The sequence below is a fragment of the Chelmon rostratus genome, chromosome 13 (genome assembly GCF_017976325.1).
Source record: "Chelmon rostratus isolate fCheRos1 chromosome 13, fCheRos1.pri, whole genome shotgun sequence".
NCBI classification, from domain to species: domain Eukaryota; kingdom Metazoa; phylum Chordata; class Actinopteri; order Chaetodontiformes; family Chaetodontidae; genus Chelmon; species Chelmon rostratus.
The window spans coordinates 23,066,769-23,093,077 of record NC_055670.1 but is presented as its reverse complement, the minus strand read 5'-3'; the positions used below and the strand labels follow the sequence as shown (position 1 = coordinate 23,093,077).

The following is a 26,309-nucleotide window of genomic DNA, read 5'->3' as shown; positions in this document are numbered from 1 at the left end:
TGATATCGCTTGTTTTGCTCTGACAAAACGATAAATCTCACTGCTGTCCCGAAAACTGTTTTCTGTGATTGTTGGGATTTAAAAACTCAGCAGCGGAACAAAGAATCAGTGGATGTGCGTGAAGAATAATCAGTTCATGCAATTAAAGGTGCAGTTCAGATGCTGGAGGATGATTTTATTTGCATGCTGATTTAAATGATATTAAGAATACAGACACCAAACTGGGTGATGCTAATCTCTATTTCTTAGTCCATTTCTTGTAGCTTCTTTTAGACAGCCACAAAGAGACTGTCCGCACCACAAAGGGTTAAAAATCTGATCCAATGTGAACGCCTGTCATCATTCAAACAGCTGCATCTTCCAGCTGACGCGTTTAACACTGACTGAAACCAGTGCTTCCCTCTGGAAACCAGTTTTTAAAGGTCACCCATGTTAAATTATTTAATAGCAGCAGGTGTTTAAACAGAGATGGGAGATGCTGCTACATTAGCAGGACTCATCCAGTCCCTTTTTATCCAGTTATTCATAAAAAGGCAAATCTGAGTCCTTTTGTGCAGGTTACATTAAAGCTGCAACTAACGATCGCTTTCATTATCAATTAAACTGTCGATTATTTTCTTCTTTTGTCCATAAAATGTCAGAAAATAGTGAAAATGCCTGTTAAAGTCTCTCACAGACCAGCGATCTATTTTAATAACTTGTTTATTCAGCCAACAGTCCAAAAAAAGATGTTCATCTTATTGTTACATTCAATAAAGAAAAGCTTCAAATCCTGACATTTCCTGCTTGAAAAAATGACTAAAATAACAAATTTTCTTTCTAGTCTAATTCTTTTTTTTTTCAACTAATTGATTAATTGTTGCTGATGTTGCTTAATTGAGTGTTTAAGGGTTTTTTGGCAGCTGCAGCACAGTGACAGCTGATCCTGTTAGCATTTAATTCTCTACACTGCAAATCTGCTGTCAGCAGGTCAAACAAGTGAATCCCCTCAGTTTAAGTTTCAAAGCTCTGCCACAGGCCTGAAACCAAGTCAGCTGATCTCTCTACCTACGACAGGTAAATCTCAGCACAGGGTAGAGCTGCCTCAGCGCTGTCGCTACAGGTGATGGCAGGTCCACAATGCCGCTGATGTTCCAGTCAGTCGGTGGTGGAGTTGACTGTAAAGTGACAGTTTCCAGGATCAGGAGAAAAAAAGGCTCTGTGAAGCAGCTCGTTGAATATTTCTTCATAAAATAACTTCAAGTGTGTGACTTTTTAAATAGTCCTATAGAACAGAATTCATTTAATTGTACATACAGTATGTGTAAAAACTGACGATGCCAATAAATCCGATTTATGCCTTCTATAATTCTTGAAACTTTTCATCATTACTTTCTAAATCATGTCTCCGGCTCAGCCTCTCACGCTCAGACACTTTTCAACACATTCAGTGGCAAACGTGGAAGAAATTCGTTCAAAAATGGCAGTGAAACGAGCTGCATCCTGCACAAGTGAACGCACGGCAGGTTAAAAGTTCATGAAGGACAAACAGAAAGGACATAGATGAGACTGCTGGCCGGCGTTTGTTTGAAGAGCAAACAGCAGCCATAAAGCATGACGGTTTATCTGTGACGTGGAGAGAAACACTCAGACTCGGTGTTTATGGCAGTTTATTGCTCTCAGTATGTTGGCGGTCAGCCTGGCTGCTTGTTGAGCACTTTGAAGGCTGAAAGAGCCTCAGACTGCATGTGGCAGTGCTGCTGGTTGTTGCTCGGTGACTAGATCACAGGTTACAAGAGGCTCCTATTGAAATGAGATTGTTGTGAATGTGAAGCAGGAAGAGAAGCATTAATACAATCATACACGGCTTCAGAAGCAGTTCTGAGGCCTGATGCATGTGTAAAATCTGCAAGACTTCCTGCCAACACTGCAGGTCAAACAGAGCAGCTTCTCACTTCCTCAGCTTCATATCTGAGCAGCCGCTTGGTGCTTCATGCTGACAGCAAAGCCACTTGTATAAAGCCCCGTCACTGTTTCACAAGAACACTTTGTAAGCAGGTCATAAAAGTTCCTGCCCTCAATCACTGTAGTTCTTTTATACATGAGCAGTTTCTTCACTTACTGAGAACACGCAGCATTTTATGTTACATTACCAGCTCTTTATTGCTCTCTGTTCCAGCATGGATGTCTAATCTGACCGGTGGTCTCATAAATAATGCAGCCATCGATTTGGGGAGGTGATTTGATTCCTGCTGAAAAACAGTGACACGATACCACACACATTTCAAACAGCTGAAGACACATTTTGTCTCCTAAAATGCAAAGTAGCAATAACGGAAATGGATTCAGAACAAACGATGAAATCCTTCTAAATCTGCTGTTTGTTTTTGGAGTGTTGCTCGGATTAATCAGAAAACACCTTTTTTTTTATCCACGTAAAAATCCAGATGTCATTTAAAGGGACAGTTCACCCCAAAATCGAAAATAATTTTTCTTCTTACCTGTAGTGCTATCTATCCATTTGGATTGCATTTCTACTCCTATGGCCTTTGTCCAACATTGCCAGCTTGTGGAGATTCATTTACAGCTAACCAATACTGCTAGCTAACGTCACAGCTCAGCTAAGGAGGACGCCATTAATGTTTACATCCTGCTCTGCCTCGTCCATGAGGAGATGCACGCCTTCTTCTGCGCGGCGATGTGGTTGGTGGGTGCAGTTCGGTAGAAAGAAAATAGTTCCAACATGAAACTGCTCACAAGGTCTGTGGATAATCTCCAGCAACACAAGATGGACAGCACTACGGGTAAAATTGTATGTTTGACTTTGGGGTGTGCTGTCCCTTTAAATGTTCCAGAAAAAGACAAAAGCTGCAAACATGGAGCTGATACATTATCCGAAGAAATACAGATGATGCTGAGCCACGTGGCATCAACAAACACCAACAGGAAATGTCATAAAGCACTCGGTGGTGAGACCGTGTTCTCCTCCCACATCGTCATGTTCACACTGCTGTGCGGCAGACTCCTTCACTTTGCAGCAGAGCAGAGTTCCTGCAGCTCGTGTGCAAAAAAAAAAAAAGACTCCACTGCAGGGCAAGTTTACACTAAAACATTTTTCATGTGTGACACACAGGGCGTCTTAGCTGCTTCTTCTGTTACTATTTTCGATGTCTGGCTGTGAACGTGATTCAGATTCTTTTCCTCAGCTGCAGAGGAGCAGCCTGGATGCTTCCTGTGAAATGTCACCGCAGTATTTAATAGGGCCGAGTCAAACTATGAAGTATATGACCTCTGTATGTACTTGTCGCAAAATAACAGACTTTCTCTCATCCTCAGCACTGCAGTCCTCTCACAGACCATAAAGGGATGTGGGGACAGGAGGCATGGCGAAGGCTTAGTGGTGTGTGTTTGAAGGTGGGAAGCAGCTGCTGGCTGACAGACTTCAGAAAGTCAGGTCTTTCTCTCCCAGCGAGGAGAAGCACTGCTCCACCGCCTGGTCGGACACCTCCTCCAGCGTGGACGGGTTCCACTTCGGATTCTGGTCCTTGTCAACCAGCACTGGAAGCGCAAACAAAATCACAACATAGAACAAGAATCAGACGATGTGACTGAGATGAAGTCAAGCAAAGACTTATTTTATAATTTAATTTAATAACATTTAGAATCAATGTTACTCTTTTTCATTCAACTTTAGTTTTCTACAGCTCTCTATGCAATCCATATAAATTAGACTACATCACTGATATTCCCATCCACCATATTCCACCTTTGCGGCTCATGCACTGCAGTCACTTACCGGCTCTCACGCCCTCATAAAAGTCGCAGCCCCTCTGCAGAACAGAAACAAGCCATGAGATGATTTTTACTCCAACGTGTCAAGTAAACTAAACCAGCTGTGCTAGATTATTAGAAAAATCTGATTACTACAAGAATGAAAAGTGGTGAGGGATGTTCATTTCTCTGTGGGGTGACTCCAGCTGGAGTGTTGGTTTTTACCATGCAGGCCTGGCTCAGTCGATACTCCATCACCAACACCTCCTGCAGGCTCAGAGTTGCGCCCGCCTGCAGCTGCTTGTAGGTGATTTTCAGGGACGTGGGAGACATCCTGGACAGGGTCTGGAGGAGGAGACACAGGGAGTGCTTTTAGATGAAGGAAATTCTGCACATTGTCAAACAAAATTGCAGTAAAACAGAAGCAAACATACGGACAATGAATGTCTGATGTACCAGGCAGGCCAGTGGGACAGCGGTGCAGTAGTAGTAACGGAGGAAGTGGGTTTGTGATAAATATTTGATGCCTGAGCTGACCCTCCCCACCGGAGGCTCTAATTCAGATTTTCATGTTTTGAAAGGATCCTGGAAGTGTTGAGTGTTTGTTGAACGCAGCAGAGTTAAAAGCAGCCGAGCAGTAGGAACTCTAGTTCAAATGCTACAAATCAAATAAACAGATCATAATCAGTCACATGACAGCTGACTACTGGAGCTGCGTTATTAATCCTGGAGTGAACCTGGAGGGGTCTAATCTGAGGCATGTGCACCGTGTCTCCCTTCACAGGTTTGAAGGCTTGATTTCATTGGACAACCTGGTTGGAAATCAGAGAGAGGAGTCACATCCACAAAGAGTCAATTTTAGAGTCGTGAAGGCGAATTTGTGGAATGGTCCGGCCAACAAGGCACAAGACGAAGACTAAACCCATTAAGTGCTTAAACTGAGGTGGCCTCTAATTGCTAACACATACTGCTGCAGCAGAATAACGCCCCGACTCCATCCCAGCACCCTCAGTGGGATTTATCTGATGGTATCAGGACTGCAGAGAGGGAAGCTACACTGTTAGCATGCCTCTTCACCAGCGCTGCTACACTTCTGTTACTGTGAGCTAAAGAATAAACAAATGTTTCAGTGATCAAACCTCAGCTTGTTTGTTCGCGAACTCTGAGCCGTCTGCCTTCAGGTTCTGCACGATGCCCTCCACACTGCTGGAGCTGAACAGCCTGAAGGGGGACAAAGACCAGCAGGGACTCAATTCACTCTCATCTGTGTCTGTTATGAGGCTTCCAGGTTCAGTCTAGGTTTGAAGGATAGAGCTGGTGATGTTTCTTTTTGTCAACAAAACCCGCAAACAGTCCAAAACAAACAAGCTGATTTTAATACCGAGTATCTTCAGCGTATCCCAAGCCTGATGAATCTTTTTCCTCTGTGCCGCAGAGCTCCACTGTTGTCCAAAAACTATTAAAAACATCAGTGAGCACCGAATCCACAGCTAAAAATAGTCCCCAACAAACACTGTTTACTGTAGTCCTGTTTGAGTAACACCTGTTAAAACTACAGTAGTACTGATCAGCTGGTCTTCAGCAGGACTGAAGGATCTCTAGGCCACGACAAAGACCCGGAGACTTGCTAACACGTTGCTGGTTTTGGTCTTCTCATGGTGTTTGTTGACAGTGATGAAACACAGAATAACGAGCCTCATCCTTTCATTAACTACATGTTCATATTTGGAAACACAGAATTTGAAGGCCTACCTGTCAATATCAGACATGTGCTTGTCCAAGACGAAAGGCTTCTCTGAATCCAGACTACTCTGTGGACAGAGGACACATCAGCTGAGACTCTCACATGAACACAGATGTCTGACGGGCAACTCGCGGTTCACATGTGTGAGGATTCTCACCTGGTTCTGGTAGGACTCTAGCACTCTGGAGACATCTTCAGCAGAGGGAGACTTCAGGTTCACCAGCTCCTTCTCAAGATCTGGGATCTGTTCCAAGCAGAAAGCCTCACATTAAAACTCGTCGCTGAAAAAATGCCTGTAAATATGCTTGTTTGTCTGTCTGTGTTGATTCTATGAGCCATTAGGCTGCAGTCAGTCTCCTTTATCATCTGAAAATCAATCACATTAGAGGGTGCAGGCAGATCTTTGCCTCTGGGTTCTCACTGAGGAAGAACTGGCTGTTCTGGATTGGCCTATTTCTTCTTTTGCGGATTATTTATGTGCAAGTTTTAACTGATCAGACAGCACTTGAGACAGTGCAAGTGCACTTTGCATACATGCATACTGAGTTATGGATTCTTTAAATGAGAAAATAAGACATGAATGCAGTGCAGATTTAATGATTCATAACAGACAGACAGCTGAAAAATGTTATTCTCAACCAAAGTTTATCAAACAAACTTTTCCATTATTTCCAATTAGGTGATATTTTGCCTTGTTTCAGGTCGAACTCTGCAGAAAAAACTGTACAAACAAACTAAATCCACCCCGCTGCTCGTCTGTCCTCAAAACCAAGGTTACAGTCTTAAACAAACTCCGCCACCCACTGATCTGACCTCACGCCAACAGCAAGACAAACACGACCTGCCTCTGGAGCGGCCAGTGTAGGTTGGCACTTTTAAACAAGAGTGAGACACCCAGTGACTCAGCATCCGGCTTTCCAGTGGAGCTCTAACCTCACCCCCCCTCCCTTGCACCTGTCCTGCGCGATCACTCACGCTCACACAGTGCACGGGCTGCTAAGTGGTTTAGATAATGAATTGAAAGCAACACGCTAGAAAAATCCAGGGTGTTTGTCTGCAGTCTTGTATAAAATAGACTGTTTCATAGAACAACATCATTCCTAAATAACATCCTGATTCCAAAAGAGTTGGGACGCTGTGGAAAATGGAAATAAAAACCGAATCAATCATTCACAAACAACAGTTTTCTGAAGTGTTCCTGAGTCCATGTATTAATCTGCCTTTATCCAACCATGTGTTGACAAAGTGGTGAACCTCGCTCCATCCTGCTCCATGAACCACTGAGCCTTTCAGTCATGATACTAACTGTTACCAATCAACCTGTTCACCTGTGGAATGTTCCACAACTTTCTTGAGTTGCTCCTGTCCCAACGTGTTTGAAACGTGTTGCTGCATTAAACTCAGAATCAGCAGATATTTATAAAAATCAATGAAGCTGATGAAGTCGAACATTAAATATATTGCATTTGTGCTGTTTTTAGTTGAGTTTATGTCAAAGAGGATTGGCAGATTATCACATTGTGTTTTAATTATGTGTTACACATTGTCCTGGAGTCACAGTTGTAACTCAGAATGCTTATATTGGCCAGTCGGAACAAAACAAGCTACAAATGGCCACGCGCGATTTCTTGTGAGTTTATCTCATCTTAACTTGAGGTACCGTACCTTCTTAGACTCTACGAAGTGAGTGGCAACTCCAGCTCTGTGAACGTCACGTCCCTTCAGACGGAAGCCCGTCAAGGCCAGGAACAGTCCCAACTTCCCCTGGAGCCTCGGCAGAAAATAGCCACCTCCCACGTCAGGGAAAAGCCCTGTCGAGACAAAACAGAGGTCTCGCCACATTCTGGTCAAAATACCCAACAACAAAACACCAAATAACAACATGATTACAGACCCACCAATGCTAGATTTTTGAGGCTGATACCAGTATTGATATTTGAAATATTTAAAGAAGACAATAAAGACATAGCTGCTGATAATAATCAAAACAAAAGATCATATATAATACACACATTAAGCAGAACATTTGACAGCTGATAAATAAACTTGTTGCTGCTTTCTCTGTGACCTCAATCAGGGTTTGGTAGTTTATGGTTGCAGTTTCTGATCTATCTATAATAAGCAGATATGTCTGGCTGGCCCATTTATTGGTCTCGCTCTTCAAGTGACATCAGCTAAAAGCCAGCGAGGTTTCAGTAAAATGAGGACAGGATTTATTATCAACCATCCCACGGTTAGCAAGTGACAGAAAAACAGTGTAAATGCTCAGATTTTCAGTTCAGTATAATGTAAAAACAGCATATTCTAACTCTGTACTTCAATAATATTTCCATTTGAGTTCCACGTTTCTGACAGGAAATGAGATTCCATTGGTCACAGCTGGTTTTCTGACAGCTTCTGTATCGTGAAATGAGGTGACTGGGGGGGGCTGGATTAGATGAGCTGACCTGATTCACGGCTGAAAATGTAATATCATAAATGCGGCAGATTACGGCTGTTGTTCAGAACTGTAGCTGGGCTGGGTTAAATCTGTTAATCCCACCACAGAAGGAGTTAACGTTAACGCGTGAGTGTTTGAGGGGGGTCTGTGAGTGCGTCTGTGTGTGAGTGGGCACACACAGGATGTGAGAGTGTGACAGTAGTGTGTGTAGTCAGTCAGGAATTTCCTAACACAGCTGGTCGCTGTAGTTTCTAACAAACGCGATTCAAACAGGAATAAACTGCATTAGTTGGGGACTATTTTCAGATGCGGATTAATACACTTAACACACTCACTGATGTATTTTCAATGAATTGGATACACAAACAGTACTTGTTAGAGGATCAATTCATCATTGATTCAATTTTTTCAAATTTTCAAGATATTTGTTGACAAGAAAACAAATCGATTCATCCTTCAAGGCCAAACAATAAAAGTTTGTGAAAATATTTCCCATCTAATAAAAGTCTTCGCTTGAGTGGTGAGTGATGGTAATTGTGTCACGCATTGGCACATCTTATAGGCTCTCCTCTTTGGCCCTGCCTGTGAAGGGTGATTGCTGAATTATAAAGTGTTGTTGCTAACGGTGGGGGAGTGGTGGAAGAGCGGCCATTAATAAATCATAGTCAGGGTCCCTAAAGGGCAAGAAAAGCCCTGATCACATGATGAAGCGAGGGAAGAGAGGGACAATGGACCAGCCCTTCATCCGAGGATAAAGGATTTTAGCCTGATTGAGTGTATATTCAGCTTCATATATCGCTCATTTCATGCTCATTTGCATAAGTTAATGACATTAACATGCTAACTGTTTATTTAGGTGTCCTTGTACAACAGTTTGTACAATAAGAGGGTCTTAGTCCTGTTAAACGTAAGAAGAAGCAGTCATCGTATTGTTCTATTGTTCCTTGTATTTTATTGTGTTTTTACCCTGATTTTCCTACTTTCTAACCATTAGAGGCCCATTCTGTATGAACTGCAGTCTTTATTTCAGTGCTAACGCTAACCTTGGTAAGGGGAGGGTCTGTGCCACACGGCGTCTACAGCTGCTTCTGTCCACTTGCCATCAATTGGCTTCGCTGGGAGAGTTTTACATACAAATACAGGGTTCTACCCCCAACTGTCTTGACCCTGCCCAAACCAGACACAGCCATTAATGCAGGGACCCTCATCTAGCTTCCAACAAACACCCCAACCTAAAGGAGTACATGTACTGAAGTGGTCTGCACCCCTGTTAATGTTGTAGTCTGATGATAGCACACAGTGGGAACAGCTTTCAGATCAACTTCTTCTCACACTTCTATCTATTATGTAAATGTGGAGGATGTTGCTGGAATGACTTTGCTGCTCAGAGTAATCAGGGCACACCTGCATGCTTCCAACCTCAGGCCCATGACATCATGTTTTATCCACTAATTAATTACGTCCACACTGAGCAGCTAAGCTAAATGATGACATAATGTCAATGAGCGGACACAAACCTGCTGACCTACCGATTATATCTGCTTTTTTTTGCTTTAATTGTGAAGCACTTAAAGGTGCTATTAAAAATAAACTTCCTTACTATACATTACTGACATTATTATCTACCTACAGAGCTGCTCTGTACAGTGTCAAAGTAATTGTCTAACTAGGTCCCTGCAAGTTCCATGAACACGAAGTCCACACATAACTATGGTGAACCCACAGAGATGTTTTCTGTGTGAGTCTGTGCAGATGTAGGTTGCAGCTGCCTTTACAAAATACACACTGTTGCATGCAGTATGTATATAACTGGGACATAAGTTTGACCCTCTTGGTCATAGAGCTGTTGCAGTCCATTGTGTGAAATCTGAAGTAAAAAAAAAAAAAAGAGAAAAAAAGCATGCCATGTGGAATGCAGCTAATGAGCCGTCATTTGTCTCTGCTCTCTCAGACTCTCTCTGTGGCACAGTCAATGTGGGAAACCCTCTGATGTCAATCAAGCCTAATAGATGCAGTCCTGGGAGGAGGTCTAATCAGCCAAATACATTTTTTTACTGGATTCCAGGCATTTCCTACATTTGAAATTTGTGTAATACTTGCATACTTCAGTAGAAAAAGCCCAATTCCACAATGTGATTGCAGTAAACCCAGCACATAAGAGAGGCTCTTGAGAGGATTCAACCCCAGGATCAAGGCTAAAATAAGCATGTGGGGCTCTCCAAGCAGCTGTGATCTCTGTGAAAAACCCCTAATGGAAATGGTGCAGCATGAAGTCCAAGCTTCTGATTGCAGTGGGGACATGCTGATAACGGTGGAGCAGGGGATGAAAACAAAAGTGACAAAGTGAGATCACAGCAACCCTGACCACAATTAGCAAAGATTTCCTGCCTCCTTGCCAAAGTGACTGAAGAGCTTTAAAGACACCAGGAGATTCTTGTTTTATTTATGAGCATTAATAATGAGACTAAACATGAACGCCTTCACCAGCGAGTGCTGGACAACACAAGGCTGTATGTGTGTTGACTAGAGGAAAACAAGCATGCAGATACAAGAAGACACACTCAATGTACACACTGTACAGCACATCAATCCCATCACAGAGCCAACCCTCAGCCTGTGCAACTGAGCTGCCATCACATTTCCTCCTACTCTTCCTTGTGGCCACACAACAGTCAGACGGCATCAATAAGAACGCAGCCTTTTCCTTCTGCTAATAATCTTAATCTTCATCCCTGTGCTGCTCCGAACATCTGAGTCAGGTTCCACCGCACAGTAAAGCATCAGCTGAGGATTTATCATGGAGGCTGAGCTCCCAGAGTGGTCCAGAATAAGATGAATGTGTGTGTGTGTGTGTATGTGAAAGATTGTGTATCAAATAGACGATGACGTGATTGTCCTTGGGAGTTTGCAAGTATGAGGGAGTGAGGGCACACAGTCAATTTATCAGAGTATGAGCAGATACGCAATAAAGCTGCAGGAGAACGGCGATCAAACTGGTAACTTCCGCACAAAACACCCAAACATTTCCTGCTAGTCACTTGATTCAAACCTAAATACATTAAAAATGATCATCATAGATGCTCGAGGACCAGTTAAATATCCATCAACCATCTCTATGGAGTGAAAACACTGCCTGACTGAGGACAGACATCAGCTGGGTGGTCAGTTCAGGATTTTAACTGGTGTGATTACTGCTTTGGTATGATGGACGTCTGCAAATAAAAATATACTAATATATCCATATACAGTCTGTAAAACTATGATAAACCCTATGGATTTAAGTGACAACAAGCTAGTTGATGCCATAACGTCAGCTGTAATTCGTTAGTTGTTGGAGATTTGTTACTAATCTCCTCAGCGCCTCAGGAGAAGGCCATCTGTCTCCAAGAGTCAATTAGCTAAAGAGCAAACTATAGCTTAGTAGTCTGACAAAGGCCATTTACACTCGAGGAACTGGCTCAGACAGGAAAACACTAACATAAGTAGTTGATGAAGTATAATAGTGTTATATCATCGCACGTTTCTGCTGGAGTGAAGACTGCAATATAATCCTTTCCTTCTGTTAATGTTGAATATAAAAATCAAACCCACCCAAACCTCTGGTCTTTTCCTGAGCCACGACTGCTACAACATCATAAAAAGTATATATAAATATCTAATAAAACACAACTTTGGATCCCATCTCTCCCCTCTGGATGATTTGTTTTAGTTTCTCATCCTCCTAAAACGGTCGGACAAAATAAGCGTTCCTGTGGGAAAGCTGCAGCCGAGCTTCGAATATTTACAGGCCTGCTGTTTTCTCACCATGACATGTTTGTGTTTTCTGTAGTTGTGGCTTTATGTGCATTTATTTTGCCATTATCAGCTTCTCACAGGATATACAATTGATCAGAAGAGCTGCGCCATATGGTTTAGATCAATATCATGATAATAATCCTAATAATAATGATATTATTCCATATCAGAATGTGGAAAATGTAAAATCCTATGTGAAATACAGCAATGAAACTTATTTTCGGCGCAATAAACCTTCAATTTCAACTCATTTTTTGTGTTATTTTGTTCGGAATTATTGATTTGGACAACAGAAATTCTGCAACACTAATGATTACTGATTCTAGGAATCAGACGACGCAAAGTGTTCTGCTTAGGAAGAGGCAAAGACCATCGAGTGCACATGCCTGCGCTGTGTTTTTAGCCACACTACTGGCTGCAGGGACGCTTGATTGATCCAACACTTTGGTCTAATGTCACCACAAACATTGGCTTGTCATGAAGAATGACTTTAAAGAACCTGAACGTTTCTCTCGTGTCACCGTTCAGAGTGAATGTCTCGATGGACTGATGTTCATGTTTCCCACGTTTCATCATCAAATCAAAAACAGTTTGGTTTATGACTAAATAAAACTAACGACACTACCATCAGCTTCAGCTGTAGCCTACTTGATGTTAGCGTGTTAGCATAACATAGTACAGTGATAAGCATGATATATAGTGTGTTAGCATGCTAGCATGGTGAACATAGTAAACATGGAACTTAACTTGCTAAACATTTACATTTATGATTGTTTTGAGCATTTAACCGTTCAGGTTTATGAGCATTTACAGCCATCAATTGTTTGATATCTCCACTTTCCAGTTTCACTGACTGTCTCTTCATTTATCTATCACCTGCATCTTACATTTTGCCACCTCGAAGGTGCAAGGAGGAAAAGTAAAGACTCAGGTATTGCTAGTTGTACTCCACTATCTAACAGATTTCAACAGAACAGGTTCCTGTTTCAGTGTCATGTGAACAATAACACCTGTAACAAGTATGTTGCTTTAGCAAAGCTACTCCTAAAAATTCAAAAGAGACAGAGAAGGTGAGTCGAGGGTTTGCAGTGTTGGACCACTGAATATCAGCTGAACATACCGTGGACTGACAAATCACAGTTTACACCTGTTCATTCTGACCACTGGGTCGACTGCAGGCGGCCAGAAGAAAAACGGTTTCCCTAAATATTTAGAGTCCAGGTGCACAAATTTAAAATCAGAGGGTACTTTCCAACAGTTTTCTCATGTCATGCAACACTGTGGGGACATCGACTGACTAGAAGTTTTAATAATCTAATTCCTCTTCTTTTGCAGGCAAAACTATTTCAAATGTAAATAATAAGTTCAGAGTTTAAATGATACTGTTTTCACCTATGCTAAAATAGACGTTATTGAAGGATAGTAGAAAAACATCAATATCAAGGGTGATTCCAAACTTCTGAACAGCGGTGTATGAAACTGAAATCAACATGGAAGCTTTGCAGAGGCAGCTGGTAAAATCACTGATGAGCAGCAGACTTCTCTATCTGACATTTATAGCTGACAAATCACACAGAAAGCTAAATCTAACTTATTAGATCCAAACCATCCTCTCCTTCACGGGTTTGACCTCCTCTCCTAGGGTGAGAAGATCTGAACAGCTGTCAGTGGTCTTAAAACTGTATCTTATTAGTTCTTATCAGCTACCTTTCATTTATTTTGACCAGTTTTAAGGTTTATTTTACACCTGCGTCTTCTCATGTGTGCACCTCAGCTCTTCACTCTCTTACAATCAACTTCTTTATATTGACGATCAGTCAATACATGTTGGTACACTCTTGTTTTCCACATTGGCCCGCTGGTCATGTTAGCAGCTAATGTTTTACACCCATTTTAATCAGGTTATCTCTCCCATCATGTGCTGAGCTGAAAACATCATCATCTCTCACTCTGTTTATTTCCTTTCACAGCTTCCCATGCAGACAGACCTCTACGTCTATGAATGCATATGAACTGGATCCAGCCGGGTCTGCAACTGAGATCACGGATGCTACATAATTAATGGTCTAAAACACCCGCTCACACTGATGTGGGCCAGCCAGTGCCCTCCCCTCCCTCCACCCCTCCACCGAGGCAACCAGTGCAGCTGGACAGACTCACCGATGGCAGTCTCTGGCATGGCAAACAGCGTCTTCTCAGTGGCCACTCGAAACCGTCCGTGAACTGACAGACCTACGCCCTGCAGGTGGAGGAGAACAATAAAAAAAATAAAAAAAATCAATGCTATAATGGAGAGAGGAGGAAAGAGAGGCCCGGGCTGGGCAAAGAGAAGGCATGGAGGGGGAAAACAGGACATTAATAACTGTCACTTCTACAGAGAGGCACTGAGCCGAAGTTTGAGATGGAAAATGCTGACTGAAAAAAAAAAAACACCCAAAAAACAGGCTGACCCTGTGTGTGTGTGTGTGTGTGTGTGTGTGTGTGTGTGCGTGCGTGTGTGTGTGAGTGTGTGTGTGTGTTAGATTTACGCTTGTTGTTTGCATCTGAGAGAGAGGTGAAGGCTAATGAGCAGTGTGGGCCAGAGGACATTTCAAGCACAGTCAGGACTCTCTCTCTGTGTGTGTGTCAGATTATAAGGTTACCATGGAAACACCATCCTAGACTTATATGCATAAAACAATGTAGATACGCAGAAAGGTGCGCTGAACTGGCTGACAGCTGAATGGCCGTGTCTTGCAGTTTTTTTTTTTTTTTTTTAAATAAGAAACGGTAGAATTAATAATGAATCGATTTATTTGTCCAACAAACAGGAAAGAAGAAGACAGAGTCATGTCCTCGTGTCCCACACTACTGATGAGACAATGGCAAAATACAGGATGAATCAACAAGCATAATCAACTCATTTATAACGTGGGTGTCATCAATACAAAAAGACAATAAAACCCACAAGATGGATACTGTACTCAGCTCAAGATGAAAAAGGATGATAAATTCTGTCCTGTAAGTAATCACATTACTTCACTGACCTTCAGTATTCTGGAAGATGTGTTATTAATTAAGCAATCTTTCACCCACAGGGGAATATGTTGTGATTGGATCCCTCACTGTACGTGGGAGCAGGGTCATTTCCTGGTCAGGTCAGAGGAAAATCCAATATGTCAGTGACCAACTGGTGGTGATTAATGACTGTGGAAGGTCATCAGGTAAATCCCCTGAGGGTTCACATCCACCTGAACCAGAGGCTGGAGTAATACTGGTGATTTATTTGTTGTAATGAATAATGCTGGTACAGCATACATCACACATGCCGAGATACGTTTCTTTATTCTCACGAGTCTGTCAGGCTTTTCATTTCAGGTCGTCTCTATTATCTATTATGGCGCAGATCTATTAGGAAAGTGCTTTAAAGGACATTTTGGAAAATACACTCACTCATTTTCTTTCCGAGAGTTAGATGAGAAGATCGATACCACTCTAACATCTGTCAGTTAAATGTGAAGCTACAGACAGCAGACTATTAGCTTAGCATAAAGACTGGAAACACAGTGGAAACAGCTAGCCTGGCGGTGTACAAAGGTTTTTTTTTTTTTTTTTTTTTAAAAAGCTAACAGCAGCCTGACCCACAACACAAAGAGCACCATGGACAGAAAGAGCCACCATTAGCTTTCTAGCTAACATAAAAACATTAGCTTATGTTTCTTTTGATTTTGTTGTGATTTCTGGCTACAAACAGGGACACCACAAAAACTGCTACCAATTTAGCCGGCTAGCTCATGTTAGCTAGAAGGAGATGAGACACTCCTTACCACAAAAAAGAAAATAAACTTTTAAGTAAAAGAAAACGTAAAATCGCCGTAAAACACCAGCTGAACATCGTGATTTGCTGCCCTCCAGTGGCGGAAGTTCTCGTCTTGCTGCACTGACGTTAAAGACCAATCCCTGCCAAACGGCCGGTCACCAGACTGACACCAAAATCTTGTTCTTACAGATTCTATATTCATATGCTGATGTGTGTTTGTAGAGATTACACTTGTTTTGTGCTGTGGAGCAGCAAAAAAAAAAACAAAAAACAAAACCCTTATGAGCTCAGATGAAACTTTACTAAAGCAGCGCACAAGAAACAATGCAGACATGATGCAGACTATTTAAATACTGAGGATCTCTCCATCATTGAGTCTATGAAAACAGTGACAAATGCTCACCAGAACTTCACAGAGAGACTCAAAGCACCAATATACTAAAAAAAACAATGATGTAAAACTGCAAATCCTCACATTTGAGAAGCTGAAAGCAGCAAATTGATTACGTGCACATGTGAGTTTACTTAAAGTCAAACCTTCTGTTTAAACAGCTTGTCGAAATACAGATTACTGTTTATGAAAATAACAACCCGAAGTTGCATTTGGGCTCATGAAAGACGCATAAAGCTATCTGACATACAGTACCCTGTACAGATATACAGTGAAGGATGCCACCTGCTGAGTGCTGAATCCCTGCCAGCCAAGTGGTGACTGTGTGGTGACCTTGTCCTTAGTGAACAGAGCCAGACAGCAGTGGTTTGCCTTAAGGCTGTGTGACAAACGACCACAGAGGATTAAAAATATCTGATCACTGGAGACTAAACAGACTTCAGCCAGGAGTAGTTGCTCTCTGGAAAGAAACAGATCCCAACACAAAAAGCAAGGGAAAGAGACAAACTTCTGTCTGTCTTCTGTTAGTTTGGACTAAATTATTGTGAACACTGATTTTAGCCTCAACTGAACATCATACAGTTTTGTTAAATTTATTTAGATGGTACTGGTAACAAAAAGGAAAAAAAGATTAATTTAATATTTCTGCTTTTAGCTTCATCTTAGAAACCCCATTTCCCATGAGCCCGAGGCCATCGCGTGTCAAACATCAGCAGAGCAGCTAAAGAGGCGAGGCCGGGGGTCAGAGAGGGCTGAATGATGTAGATGCTTTTTGGAAAGAGAGAGAGATTACAGCTGAAAGTTTAAAAAACAGCACTAAAACAGTGATGACAGATATGACAGAAACAAAGTTATGATGCCACAAGAACGTGCTCTGCTGCACGGTTACATTTCTACTGCAGCTGTATTATTTTCTGTCTTTGGTTGCTAACAAATGAATCGTTTGACTTGAATTCTTAATGAGGTGCTGTAGTGCATGCTCATTATGTAAAAACATGGATCGTCAAAACGCATTTCATATTTTAGAAAGACACATTGTTTGATGAGAAAGTTGCACTGAAGCCAAGATGAAGTTAATGATGGCTGAATGACATTCAGCTGCTTCAGTTTCAGGGTCCTGGCTTTGTGCACGTTGGCTCAGCTGCGACACACATTCATTTGTGCTTCACCTGGTATGAGAAGCCAAAATGTCGGCTGTGGAAAAGGCTTATTCAAAATTACCTCTGCATTTTTGTGATTTTAAGATGTGACATGCCAACAAACTATTATGTAACAAATTTCATTGTTATGTATTGAGTTTTAATAAAGTACCAAATGATTTCACAATGTGCTCATGGGGGGATCGTTTGCCTCACAATAGAGTGATACCATTCTTGATTTTGGGGGTTGGCCTCACTCAGGGGATAAATACTTGAACCTAACACCATTGCATTGGACTAGAGCTGTCCTATCTAGTCTGGTTGCGTACGAACTGATGAAGCCTGCTCGGATGAGAGGCGAAACGTCTTCTAAGACAAACTGACGAGGTCCAGTTGCGAACGATTGAATGCCCTAAAGCTTACAATGACCTGGATGAATGAGAATATTCACAGGCTCATTTCCATATTTTGCCGCATTTTTCATATCACTATTTGTTTCATCATGTCGTTAATTAATGCCGGCCACTTTAGAGCTAAGCTGAGGTTTTAGCGAAACAACCAGAGTTCCTCTTGTCTTCGTCTATTATTAGATACTGCATGAGTCACATAAGATGGAGTGCACTTAAAAGATAAGATAAATGAACCTTGTACATCGTAGCAGCCACTTTCCTGACAGCGGAAAAGTAGAATATCTGCAATGAAAATAAGTAAGAATAAACAGAGAGAGCCTTGTTGCAATGATCACTGGATGCACCTGGAGGAATGAGGGGCAGTTTAGACTCACATTACCCGAGTTTCACCATAAAAGTAGTGGAAGACTGTTAAGTGCTGGCGTGGTACCACCAAGCACCAAATAAGAACATGTCTCCAGATCCTGCTGTAAACAATGGAAATGTGCAAAAGTGTGCAGACGAGCATGTTTATAGCCAAAGCTTACAAACAGAATAGGCTGCAAAATTTACTGCCTGGCTGGAAACGTTTACACTGGCTAAGAACATGGAGGGCTTCATGGAGACCTCATTATGATATTTGGCTTACAAATATTGATATAACAGGTGCAGTGGAATCCATTAAGATGAGTCAGAGTGGTGGCATCGCTTTCCCAGTGCAGCACCTCTGCTCTCCAAGCAAAGTGAGACCTCTCTGTCGTAAGCTTTGGATTTTGCAGAGAAAATCAACTTTTGCAAAAATCAGAAAAGCCCGTGTGGAAGGCGCAGAAGCCTTCCAGTTGGTGCGACGATCCATCCAAGTGATGGGCAATAGCTACAAACACTTACATAGAAAGTGAAGTCTTGTTTGACAACGCAGCACACTTTCCACATCACTCTCGAACAGAGGTATTCACTTTCAAAACAAGCACTGCAAAGGCTCTGAAAGATGAGAACCTTCACTGCTGGGACCAAAGTCTGCCTCCGAGGTCGTTCCAGCTCTCGCTCTTGTCTTCTCATTAGATGACGTGGACATTAGCGAAGAGGAGCTCTGTTCTCCGGGGGACAGAGATTACAGGCACGCAGCTCCGGACAAATATCCATCAACTAACGTTACAAACCGACTTCACAGCACTGTGTTGTGAATGTGAGGAGCCTGCTGCCTGACAATGTAAACGCTTGAAATCAAACTCTGACATGTGGAAAAGAAAGAGAGACACAGTAGCTGCTCGACTGCAAAGCACAACACACACGGATTACTAACGCATTCCCAGACCTTAATTCTAGGGATTTTAAACTTGGACAGCGATGAATGATGTGCGTGAGAGGAGATCCCGCTGATGTAAGACACAGGCCAACAGATAGAGTGTGTGTTCTTTGACCTGCTAATGACATGCCTTTACTCTCTGGTGGTTTGTTATCACTAATGCAAGGACACTTGTTCCGACGTGGGAGTTCTGCCCCGAGCTCAGCGCAGATCCGAGAACGGGGCCTTGCTAGCTCTTGGACTTCTCCATATATAGAACTCGCCTGTTTTCAACACACACACACACATTAAACAGCAATCACCCTGAGGACGGTTTGCGTCAACATTAGTGTCCTCTCTGTGCTGAGTGACAGATATCAGAGGTGTATCCCAGATTACTCCCAGAGCCATAAATCCATAGAATACGAGTACATAAAGATGAGCGAACATCACACTTTTAAGGTTTTCTCCTGGGATGATGAACGAAGGTGACCATGTACTACAGCACATCAGAACCAAGCACTCAGCTGTCCCTCACATCCATTACCGCACGTTACCCTACACTGCTTTTTTTCACTTTTGTTCTGACAAATTAATTATAGCGTCTGTCCCTCTTGGACAGGAAAACGGTGAGTGGGGGTGTCATTGACATCTCGGCTGTCTGAACAACAAAAACAAGCAAACAACATGAGTTTTTTTTTTTTTTTTTTTTGGTTAACAGCTTGTAGGATTCAACTTCTGTGAATTTCCTGGTGCGAAATGTTTACTATTAACCAAAAAACTAAAGCATTTTTTGTTTTTGGTGTTTTTTTCACTGTATTGGCAGTCCAATAAATGATGAACACCAGAATACAGCTGCCACCAAAACCCTAAGTTTGACTCGCTGTTTGTGGGTGGCCTGTCTAACCTCAACCAAGTGGACTATTTTGCATATTAGCATTTACCCTTGGCACATACATGTCATTAGTAGTATTATGACTGATATCTTTATAGCAGTTTGTAACTTTTAACTGTAGTTTGTTTTTGCTTTTCTTTTTACCTTTTTCAGTATTTCATCCTTCTTTCTAATTGTGTGTTGAGCAACTTGTTCTGCAACAAAGCAATTACCCACCATACATAACCCAGCCGGCAACAAATGGCAGAAGTTAGCAACTAGCTGGTTAGCTTGGTGGAGCATTTAGAAGCTAAAGAAACAGATTTTTTTTCTCAGGAGTTGATGGAGACCAAACTGTGTAAATATGCACTTGTTCACTAATATAAGGGGAAAATATGTCAGTGCTGTGCCTTTTAAGTTTGTTCTGCAGGTTTAAGGTTCCAGACGTTTACTCTGCCATGTAACGTTCTGGATTGGGTTGTTTTTCAGACAAAATATTGTTTTTAAAAAATAAGGTGACAACTAAAAGATGAGGGTCAATCTTTGTATGTTACATGTTCACACTCATGTTATTCTTCATTGTACAAACCCTAACCCCTGTGGAAGTGTAACATAGTGCTAGCATCCATCCATGAAAATTAATTTAACAGTGAATATCTCAAAACAAGACGTGAGCTGTATTTCTGCGTTTCCATGCCAGTTATTAAAGTTCATCAGTTACAATTACAAGTTTTTGTCCCTGTATGTAAATTATGTTCTGTTGTGAGGATTACTAATGATGCAGAACAACATTAAATAGCATGCTAACCTCCTTCCATAGGTATTCCATAGGTGTCTCTTTGAATTTGGACCTTAGCACATGTCCAATTCACTGTTCTCCACCTTCATGTTGTACCACTACAGCACCATGTATAAATGTGGACGTAACAACACTGAGAGGTCACTCAAGTCAGTTATTGACACAGATTTGACATCCAAAATAACACCACATAAGCACAACTTAAAAGTATCAATCAAGAAAGAGTAGAAAAACATAAACTTATTTTTAAAGCCAAAAGACAAAAGGCTGCTCATCCTCAAGCTCTCTCAACAAACAACACAGGCAAAAAATAACAAGTAGAGACAGATCCACCTGATCAAGATATTGATTTGTGCCACCTACAGCTGGAAAAATACTCCTGAGGAGATGTCGGGAGTTGCAGAGAGCATGGTGCACCCTAATGGCCACTATTTGAACAGTGAGGTTCAATGTTCAAACATGTTGACACATCTCTGCGCTACACACACACGCGCACACGCGCACACGCACACACACACACACACACACACACAGATGAGTAATGACCCAGTAGATACTGGTGGCTGTTGACACCTCAGGACTAAAATCAGTGTCAAGGTCATGAAATGGAAAAAAGAACAGATTCACCCAAAGGCCAGACATCTTCTCTGAACAGGCGAGTTAAACAATTTTAATAATCACAGACCTTTGTGATCAAAGTCATTCCTAAATGAGCATTTGTCCAGCTCTGTCTGAATTAAGTCTCATCATGCTCCAAATTTAAATTCTAAACATATATGACACCTGGTGGGAAAAACCAGTGGAAGCAACAATGCTTTGTCACTTTTTATTTCATCCAATCAGAGGCCACCTTGCCACTGGCAGCAGCAACAGTGGCAGATGGTTCACTACTGCCACCTACAGGCACACTTGAATATTCCACCTCATGAAAAGAGCAATGGTTTTCAATAAGGAACAGAACTGCCAAAAAAAAACCGAGTCTTTTCACTGACCGTTCTAACATCCAGAAAGAGCTAGTGTAAGATCAATCTAACCATATAATTGAATTTTTTATACATTAAAAGTAAACATACTCACCCCTCCCATTGTTATTCCATCAATAAGGGCTATATATGGTTTCCGGCATGCTCCTTAAAAGATAAAATAAATGGTGTAAAATGAAAGAAGACCGACTTTAAACAAACCAAGCTGATAAAATAGAGGCCTGGTTGTCTGCGGGTGGATTTGTGACACTTACCAATAGCATTGTTGAGAATGTATTCTTGACGGAAAAAGTCCTCTGCGAGAGAGTCTCCGGTTTTTCCTGCTTCTGTGACCGCTGAGAGGAAAAAAAGAGATCAAAACAGTGATGAAGCAACAAGTTTCTGTCACCGTCTTTATCACTGAGCAGATGGAATAATTTTTCATCACGATGGTTAGAAGAGGGGGAATTCTGGAAATACCCTCAGAACAATGGTAAGTGTTTTTAAATATCGTTGGTTAATTATCCTTTAGAGGAACTGACGGTTGCCTCTGTAACCCAAATACATGCTGATACATGAGAGGCACAAACTGGGGCTACACAGACTGCAGTGATTGAACATCAAGACTGCTGCTCACCTCTGATGTCTCCACCTGCACAAAAGGCTTTCCCACCTGCTCCTTTGATGATCACAATGTCAGTCTCTTCGTCATTTTCCCATTTCTAGAAACACAAAAAGCAGCAAATTTATAGCAAATCATCATCAACAACAAATCCAATGTTAAATTTGTGCGTCAATAAGTTCAAAGAGGTTCTGGTATCAATTTACAACACACCTAAAAGATTGTTTTTCAGGAAGTTAAAAGTAATCACATTTCTTGCTACATACTGTCAGTTTGGAGTAAAATACTGTGTAAAAGGATTTTTGTACAGAGTACAAGTCTGTTAACTGTTAACAAGTTTTGAAGAGGTTTATGAGTAAATTTATCCCACTCTCAAAAACATGAAGACCTTTACAGTGTCAGACTAAGTGAGATACTGGCGACCATTTACAATCAGTGACACACTGCTGTAATAAATGACAACTGACACAGTCGAGGCCTTGACATCTTCCCCGGTTGAAGTTTGCATGAAGCAAGCTTTCCACACACCTTGAGCTGGGGGTAGATCTGCTGGATCATGGTCATGTTGAGGGCATTCAGGACTTTGGGTCTGTTCATGGTGATCACACCGACACCGCCCACTTTCTCCAGAAGAACTTCTGGTTCCACCTGACTCGACATCTGATCCAAAACAGAGACAACAGGACAATTCTGTAAAAGTCTTTACAAGACACTGTAATAAACTCTAAGATAGCAGTATCACTCCAGGCAATTTCAAAAGTGAACTGAGTAAAATCACTTGTAGAAAAGACTTTGACTGAATCTGAACGTTGCTGGTGTCACAGAATAACTTCAATAAAATACATAGAAAAGAATAACTCAGTAGAACAAGCTAGAAAGCAACTGTTCCCAATATAGCAAAGAAATTGATAGTCTAATGTAGACAAACTAGACTGCACCAGAACAAAGTTAATTTAAACAGACACCGACTGAACAAACCACACATTTAACACACAAACATCATCATGATGTCATTGTCAGGTAAAAACCATACATCTCTGGCTCATCCTGAGAAACCCATGTTGCATGTCACAGCCCATCATTTTACCAGTCAAGTTGTGTTGTACACTGGTATAAACTAAAGAAAACCATGCAATTGCCATTGCCAGTCGCCATCCATTACCTGAAAACCACAATGGCAACAGTAGAAAATGTACGTGTATGAAAGGATTTGCTCACCATGTGGCTCTGGATTCGCTGCAGCCTGCAGAGGGGCCTCAGTCTGGTGGAACAGCAAAGGAAGAGTAGTGGCAAACATCGATCACTGTACAGGCTGGACTCATTTCATAACATTTCATTTGACAGACACGGAGTCGGTTAACTACTGTACTCAGCCAAGTTCAAGTTCAAATCAATACAACCATTTGACCTCAGACTCCCAGCACGTTCGTCCATTTACTATCACAACATTATTGCACACAGATACAGCAGCTAGCATCCAATTGACTTTACTGAAACCTCATTTTAGCATGACTGACATTTTAGAACAAGCTACATAATGGCAGCAAGCTCGAGAGTGTCACGACAACAAACCCACAACTACACTTAACGGGTTCGCTAGAAACACCGTCAGTCTCCACAAACCTGTACGCAGACGACAAAACGGTTAAAGACATTATTATATTTGACTTTCAGGTGACGCGTGCCTTCCCTGCTCTTTCCTCTGCAGTTTCTCCGTTTACTTCCTGAAAGAGGCACAGAGCTGTCTCCGATTGGTCGATGTGGTGACGTCTCGGGGGGCGTACACACCAAAGAGGGAGATTAAGTTCGCGCTGTTTTTCTGCCACACTGCCACCCACTGCAGCGAGGAGGTACTGTCACTTATGTGTTCTTCATGTAAGGAGCACATTTAATTCGCTATTTCATATTTTTAGTCCCATGATTTATATATTTTGTCACACATTATTATTAGCTATATATTATATTATACTATACTAATTTATACGATATTATATTTGACACTCTACATTATATTGCTGTAGTGTACTATATATGTTATATGATATTAGTACATTTCACCTTAAACTATAGTTTAAATCCCATACGATATTATACTGCACTATAGTACATTATATTATATTATATTATATTATATTATATTATATTATATTATCATGTTTTATTACATTATATACTATATTATACTTCTATATTAATACTGACAAACATCATAACAAATCTCAGACATTCATAAACCTTTATTTATTTATCCCTTTTTCTCTATTTATCTGTATTTATATTTGTCCCTGTGCTGCTGCAACAACTGAACTTCTCCTCTGGGGATTAAAGAAGGCTTATCTTTATCTTATCTTACTATACTTTTATTTAAGTACTGTTATTTTAATAATTTCACTGAGGTATTGCTATTGTGCTTACATAAAAGGTCTGGCTCTTCTTCCACAACTGATAGCAAATACTGTACATATAGTCTTTAAAACAAAAGAACAAGAAATAGGGGCTCTCTGTGTAAAAGGCTGGATATCAGCATGAGCAAGTGATTACACGGACTGTTGAAATAAGATTAGGGTGACTGCGCGGCTCCAGGGTGTGATGTACTGCTGTGACCAAGGTGTGGTGGAGCAAATGCGCTCAGTCAACCTTCTCTGGGCAAATAAAGAGCACACCTTGGTCACATTAGCCAAAGCAGCAAATGAGTGTATGCAGAAGCATTAAAAGAAAGAATGAAGGAAGACGTTGCATTGTTAATTCACTAACATTTAATACACTTTTATTTTTTTCTCATGAACACAATCATTGATACAATAATGTCTATATAATAATTTATTTTGTAAAAATGCACATGCAAGTACATTTTAAAGATTATACGTGAAGAAACATTTTGGAAGTAAAATATTGATTGTAATATATTGCAGGAGGATGAAGGTTTCCAGATACCAACTCTTCCCGTCCAGGAATCTTCATCTAGTCGGAGTCGCTGCTGCAGGAGCTGCTGGAGGACTACAGCAGGGATGAACACAGCACACAGACATCAATGAATCACTTCAGTCATCTGCAAAACTGATGTAACGCTTAAATTATAGCTACATTAAATCTGAGCATCTAAAAATGACAGGCTGTCATTTAGCTCTTGACTAAAGATTTGGAATAAGTTGCTAATATTGGACCAATAAGACAGCATTTCATTGCTATCCTGATTAGCTCACATCATTTGTTGTTCGTGTTTTATATTTCAAGCAAATGAAGCCAGCTTGTAGTGCATCATGTCTGAGAATAGGACTGGCTCTTACCCCGTGACAGTCCTTCCCTTTCTTGTGACAGTGGCCATGCTTGTGACCATGCTTGTGCTTGTGCTTGTGCCCATGTCCATGTCCATGTCCGTGTCCGTGTCCATGTCCGTGTCCGTGTCCATGTCCATGTCCGTGTCCGTGTCCGTGGCCACAACCAGGTCCAGGCCCGTGTCCATGTCCGTGGCCACAACCAGGTCCAGGCCCGTGTCCGTGGTGGCCTCCAGGTGGACCGTAGGGCTGAGGCGGGCAGGTTGGTGGTGGGACGGTGCCTGGAGGACAGTGAGGGTATCCTCCTGGGGTCTGCTGAGGATAGTGTGGGTAACCAGGAGGGCACTGGTTTCCTGAACACAAAGGGAAAAGAGAAAAGTTAATACAGTAACATAATACAAGTATGATATGCACATTCATTATATCTAAAAGCAGTGGAGTTATTTACCTTGGTTGTGTCCGTACATTTTGAGACTTCAGACGAAACCACAGATCCTGAAAGCAGGAAAAGAAAACACAAAAGAAATGCTGTGTTTCAGAACCTTGCAGAGCTGTGCGGCATCAGCAGAGTTAGAGGCGTGAACACACTGTGTGCTGGAACGCAGATCCACAGAGCTCCTCACCTCCAGTTCCTTTTTATATGCAAACACTTCATATCATCAAGGGGGCAGAACCTGCTGAACTCCCATCAGGACATTTTTGCGTTGTGACTCGAGTGGGTGTGTGTGTGTATAATCTTTAACATACAGACAATACAGACCATCCTAAGATATGGATACACACACCCAAACACAAACTTCTGAGTTCTTTTATGGAGTTTTCTGTTTAAAAATCTGGTTTAAAGTTTATCTTTTTGTCAGCAGTCAGAGATGTTCTGGTCAGTGTCATAACACCTCAGACACTGGAATACTTTTAAAACCTCAGTCTCCTCTTTCATTGCTTTGTCTGTCCACTATCTGCACATTTCCCTGCTCAGCACTTAGGAAATTATTAGTATGTGCATGAGTCTTATCAGACAGACAACAGCGCTACCACGTTTAAACAG

The 26,309-nt window shown here is 41.6% G+C and overlaps 2 protein-coding genes across 2 annotated transcripts; both read right to left on the bottom strand.

The window, feature by feature from the left end:
* Positions 1-396: 396 nt before the first annotated feature.
* On the bottom strand, positions 397-23,711 carry hibch (3-hydroxyisobutyryl-CoA hydrolase). The gene is made up of 14 exons (XM_041950712.1): positions 23,613-23,711; positions 23,208-23,250; positions 22,518-22,649; positions 22,005-22,089; positions 21,643-21,723; positions 21,483-21,535; positions 13,890-13,968; positions 7,160-7,305; positions 5,652-5,738; positions 5,503-5,561; positions 4,890-4,971; positions 3,976-4,095; positions 3,776-3,809; positions 397-3,537 (listed from the first exon to the last, which is right to left on the bottom strand). Exons 1-14 carry the CDS (start codon positions 23,642-23,644, stop codon positions 3,422-3,424), a joined length of 1,149 nt encoding a protein of 382 aa, XP_041806646.1. The 5' UTR covers positions 23,645-23,711; the 3' UTR covers positions 397-3,421.
* A 1,022-nt stretch (positions 23,712-24,733) lies between these two features.
* LOC121616642 (zinc transporter 7-B-like) lies at positions 24,734-26,056 on the bottom strand. The gene is made up of 3 exons (XM_041951512.1): positions 25,713-26,056; positions 25,277-25,617; positions 24,734-24,986 (listed from the first exon to the last, which is right to left on the bottom strand). Exons 1-3 carry the CDS (start codon positions 25,729-25,731, stop codon positions 24,951-24,953), a joined length of 396 nt encoding a protein of 131 aa, XP_041807446.1. The 5' UTR covers positions 25,732-26,056; the 3' UTR covers positions 24,734-24,950.
* Between the last annotated feature and the right edge of the window lie 253 nt (positions 26,057-26,309).

Excerpts from the sequence above, each read along its gene's own strand:
- hibch (XM_041950712.1), bottom strand. The coding sequence starts at position 23,644 with ATGTCTTTAACCGTTTTGTCGTCTGCGTACAG. Across the intron at positions 22,650-23,207 it reads AGCGAATCCAGAGCCACATG|ATGTCGAGTCAGGTGGAACC; the intron begins GTGAGCAAATCC and ends GTTTTGGATCAG. Across the intron at positions 5,562-5,651 it reads TAGAGTCCTACCAGAACCAG|AGTAGTCTGGATTCAGAGAA; the intron begins GTGAGAATCCTC and ends CTCTGTCCACAG.
- LOC121616642 (XM_041951512.1), bottom strand. Across the intron at positions 24,987-25,276 it reads AAGGGAAGGACTGTCACGGG|TCCTCCAGCAGCTCCTGCAG; the intron begins GTAAGAGCCAGT and ends TCCCTGCTGTAG.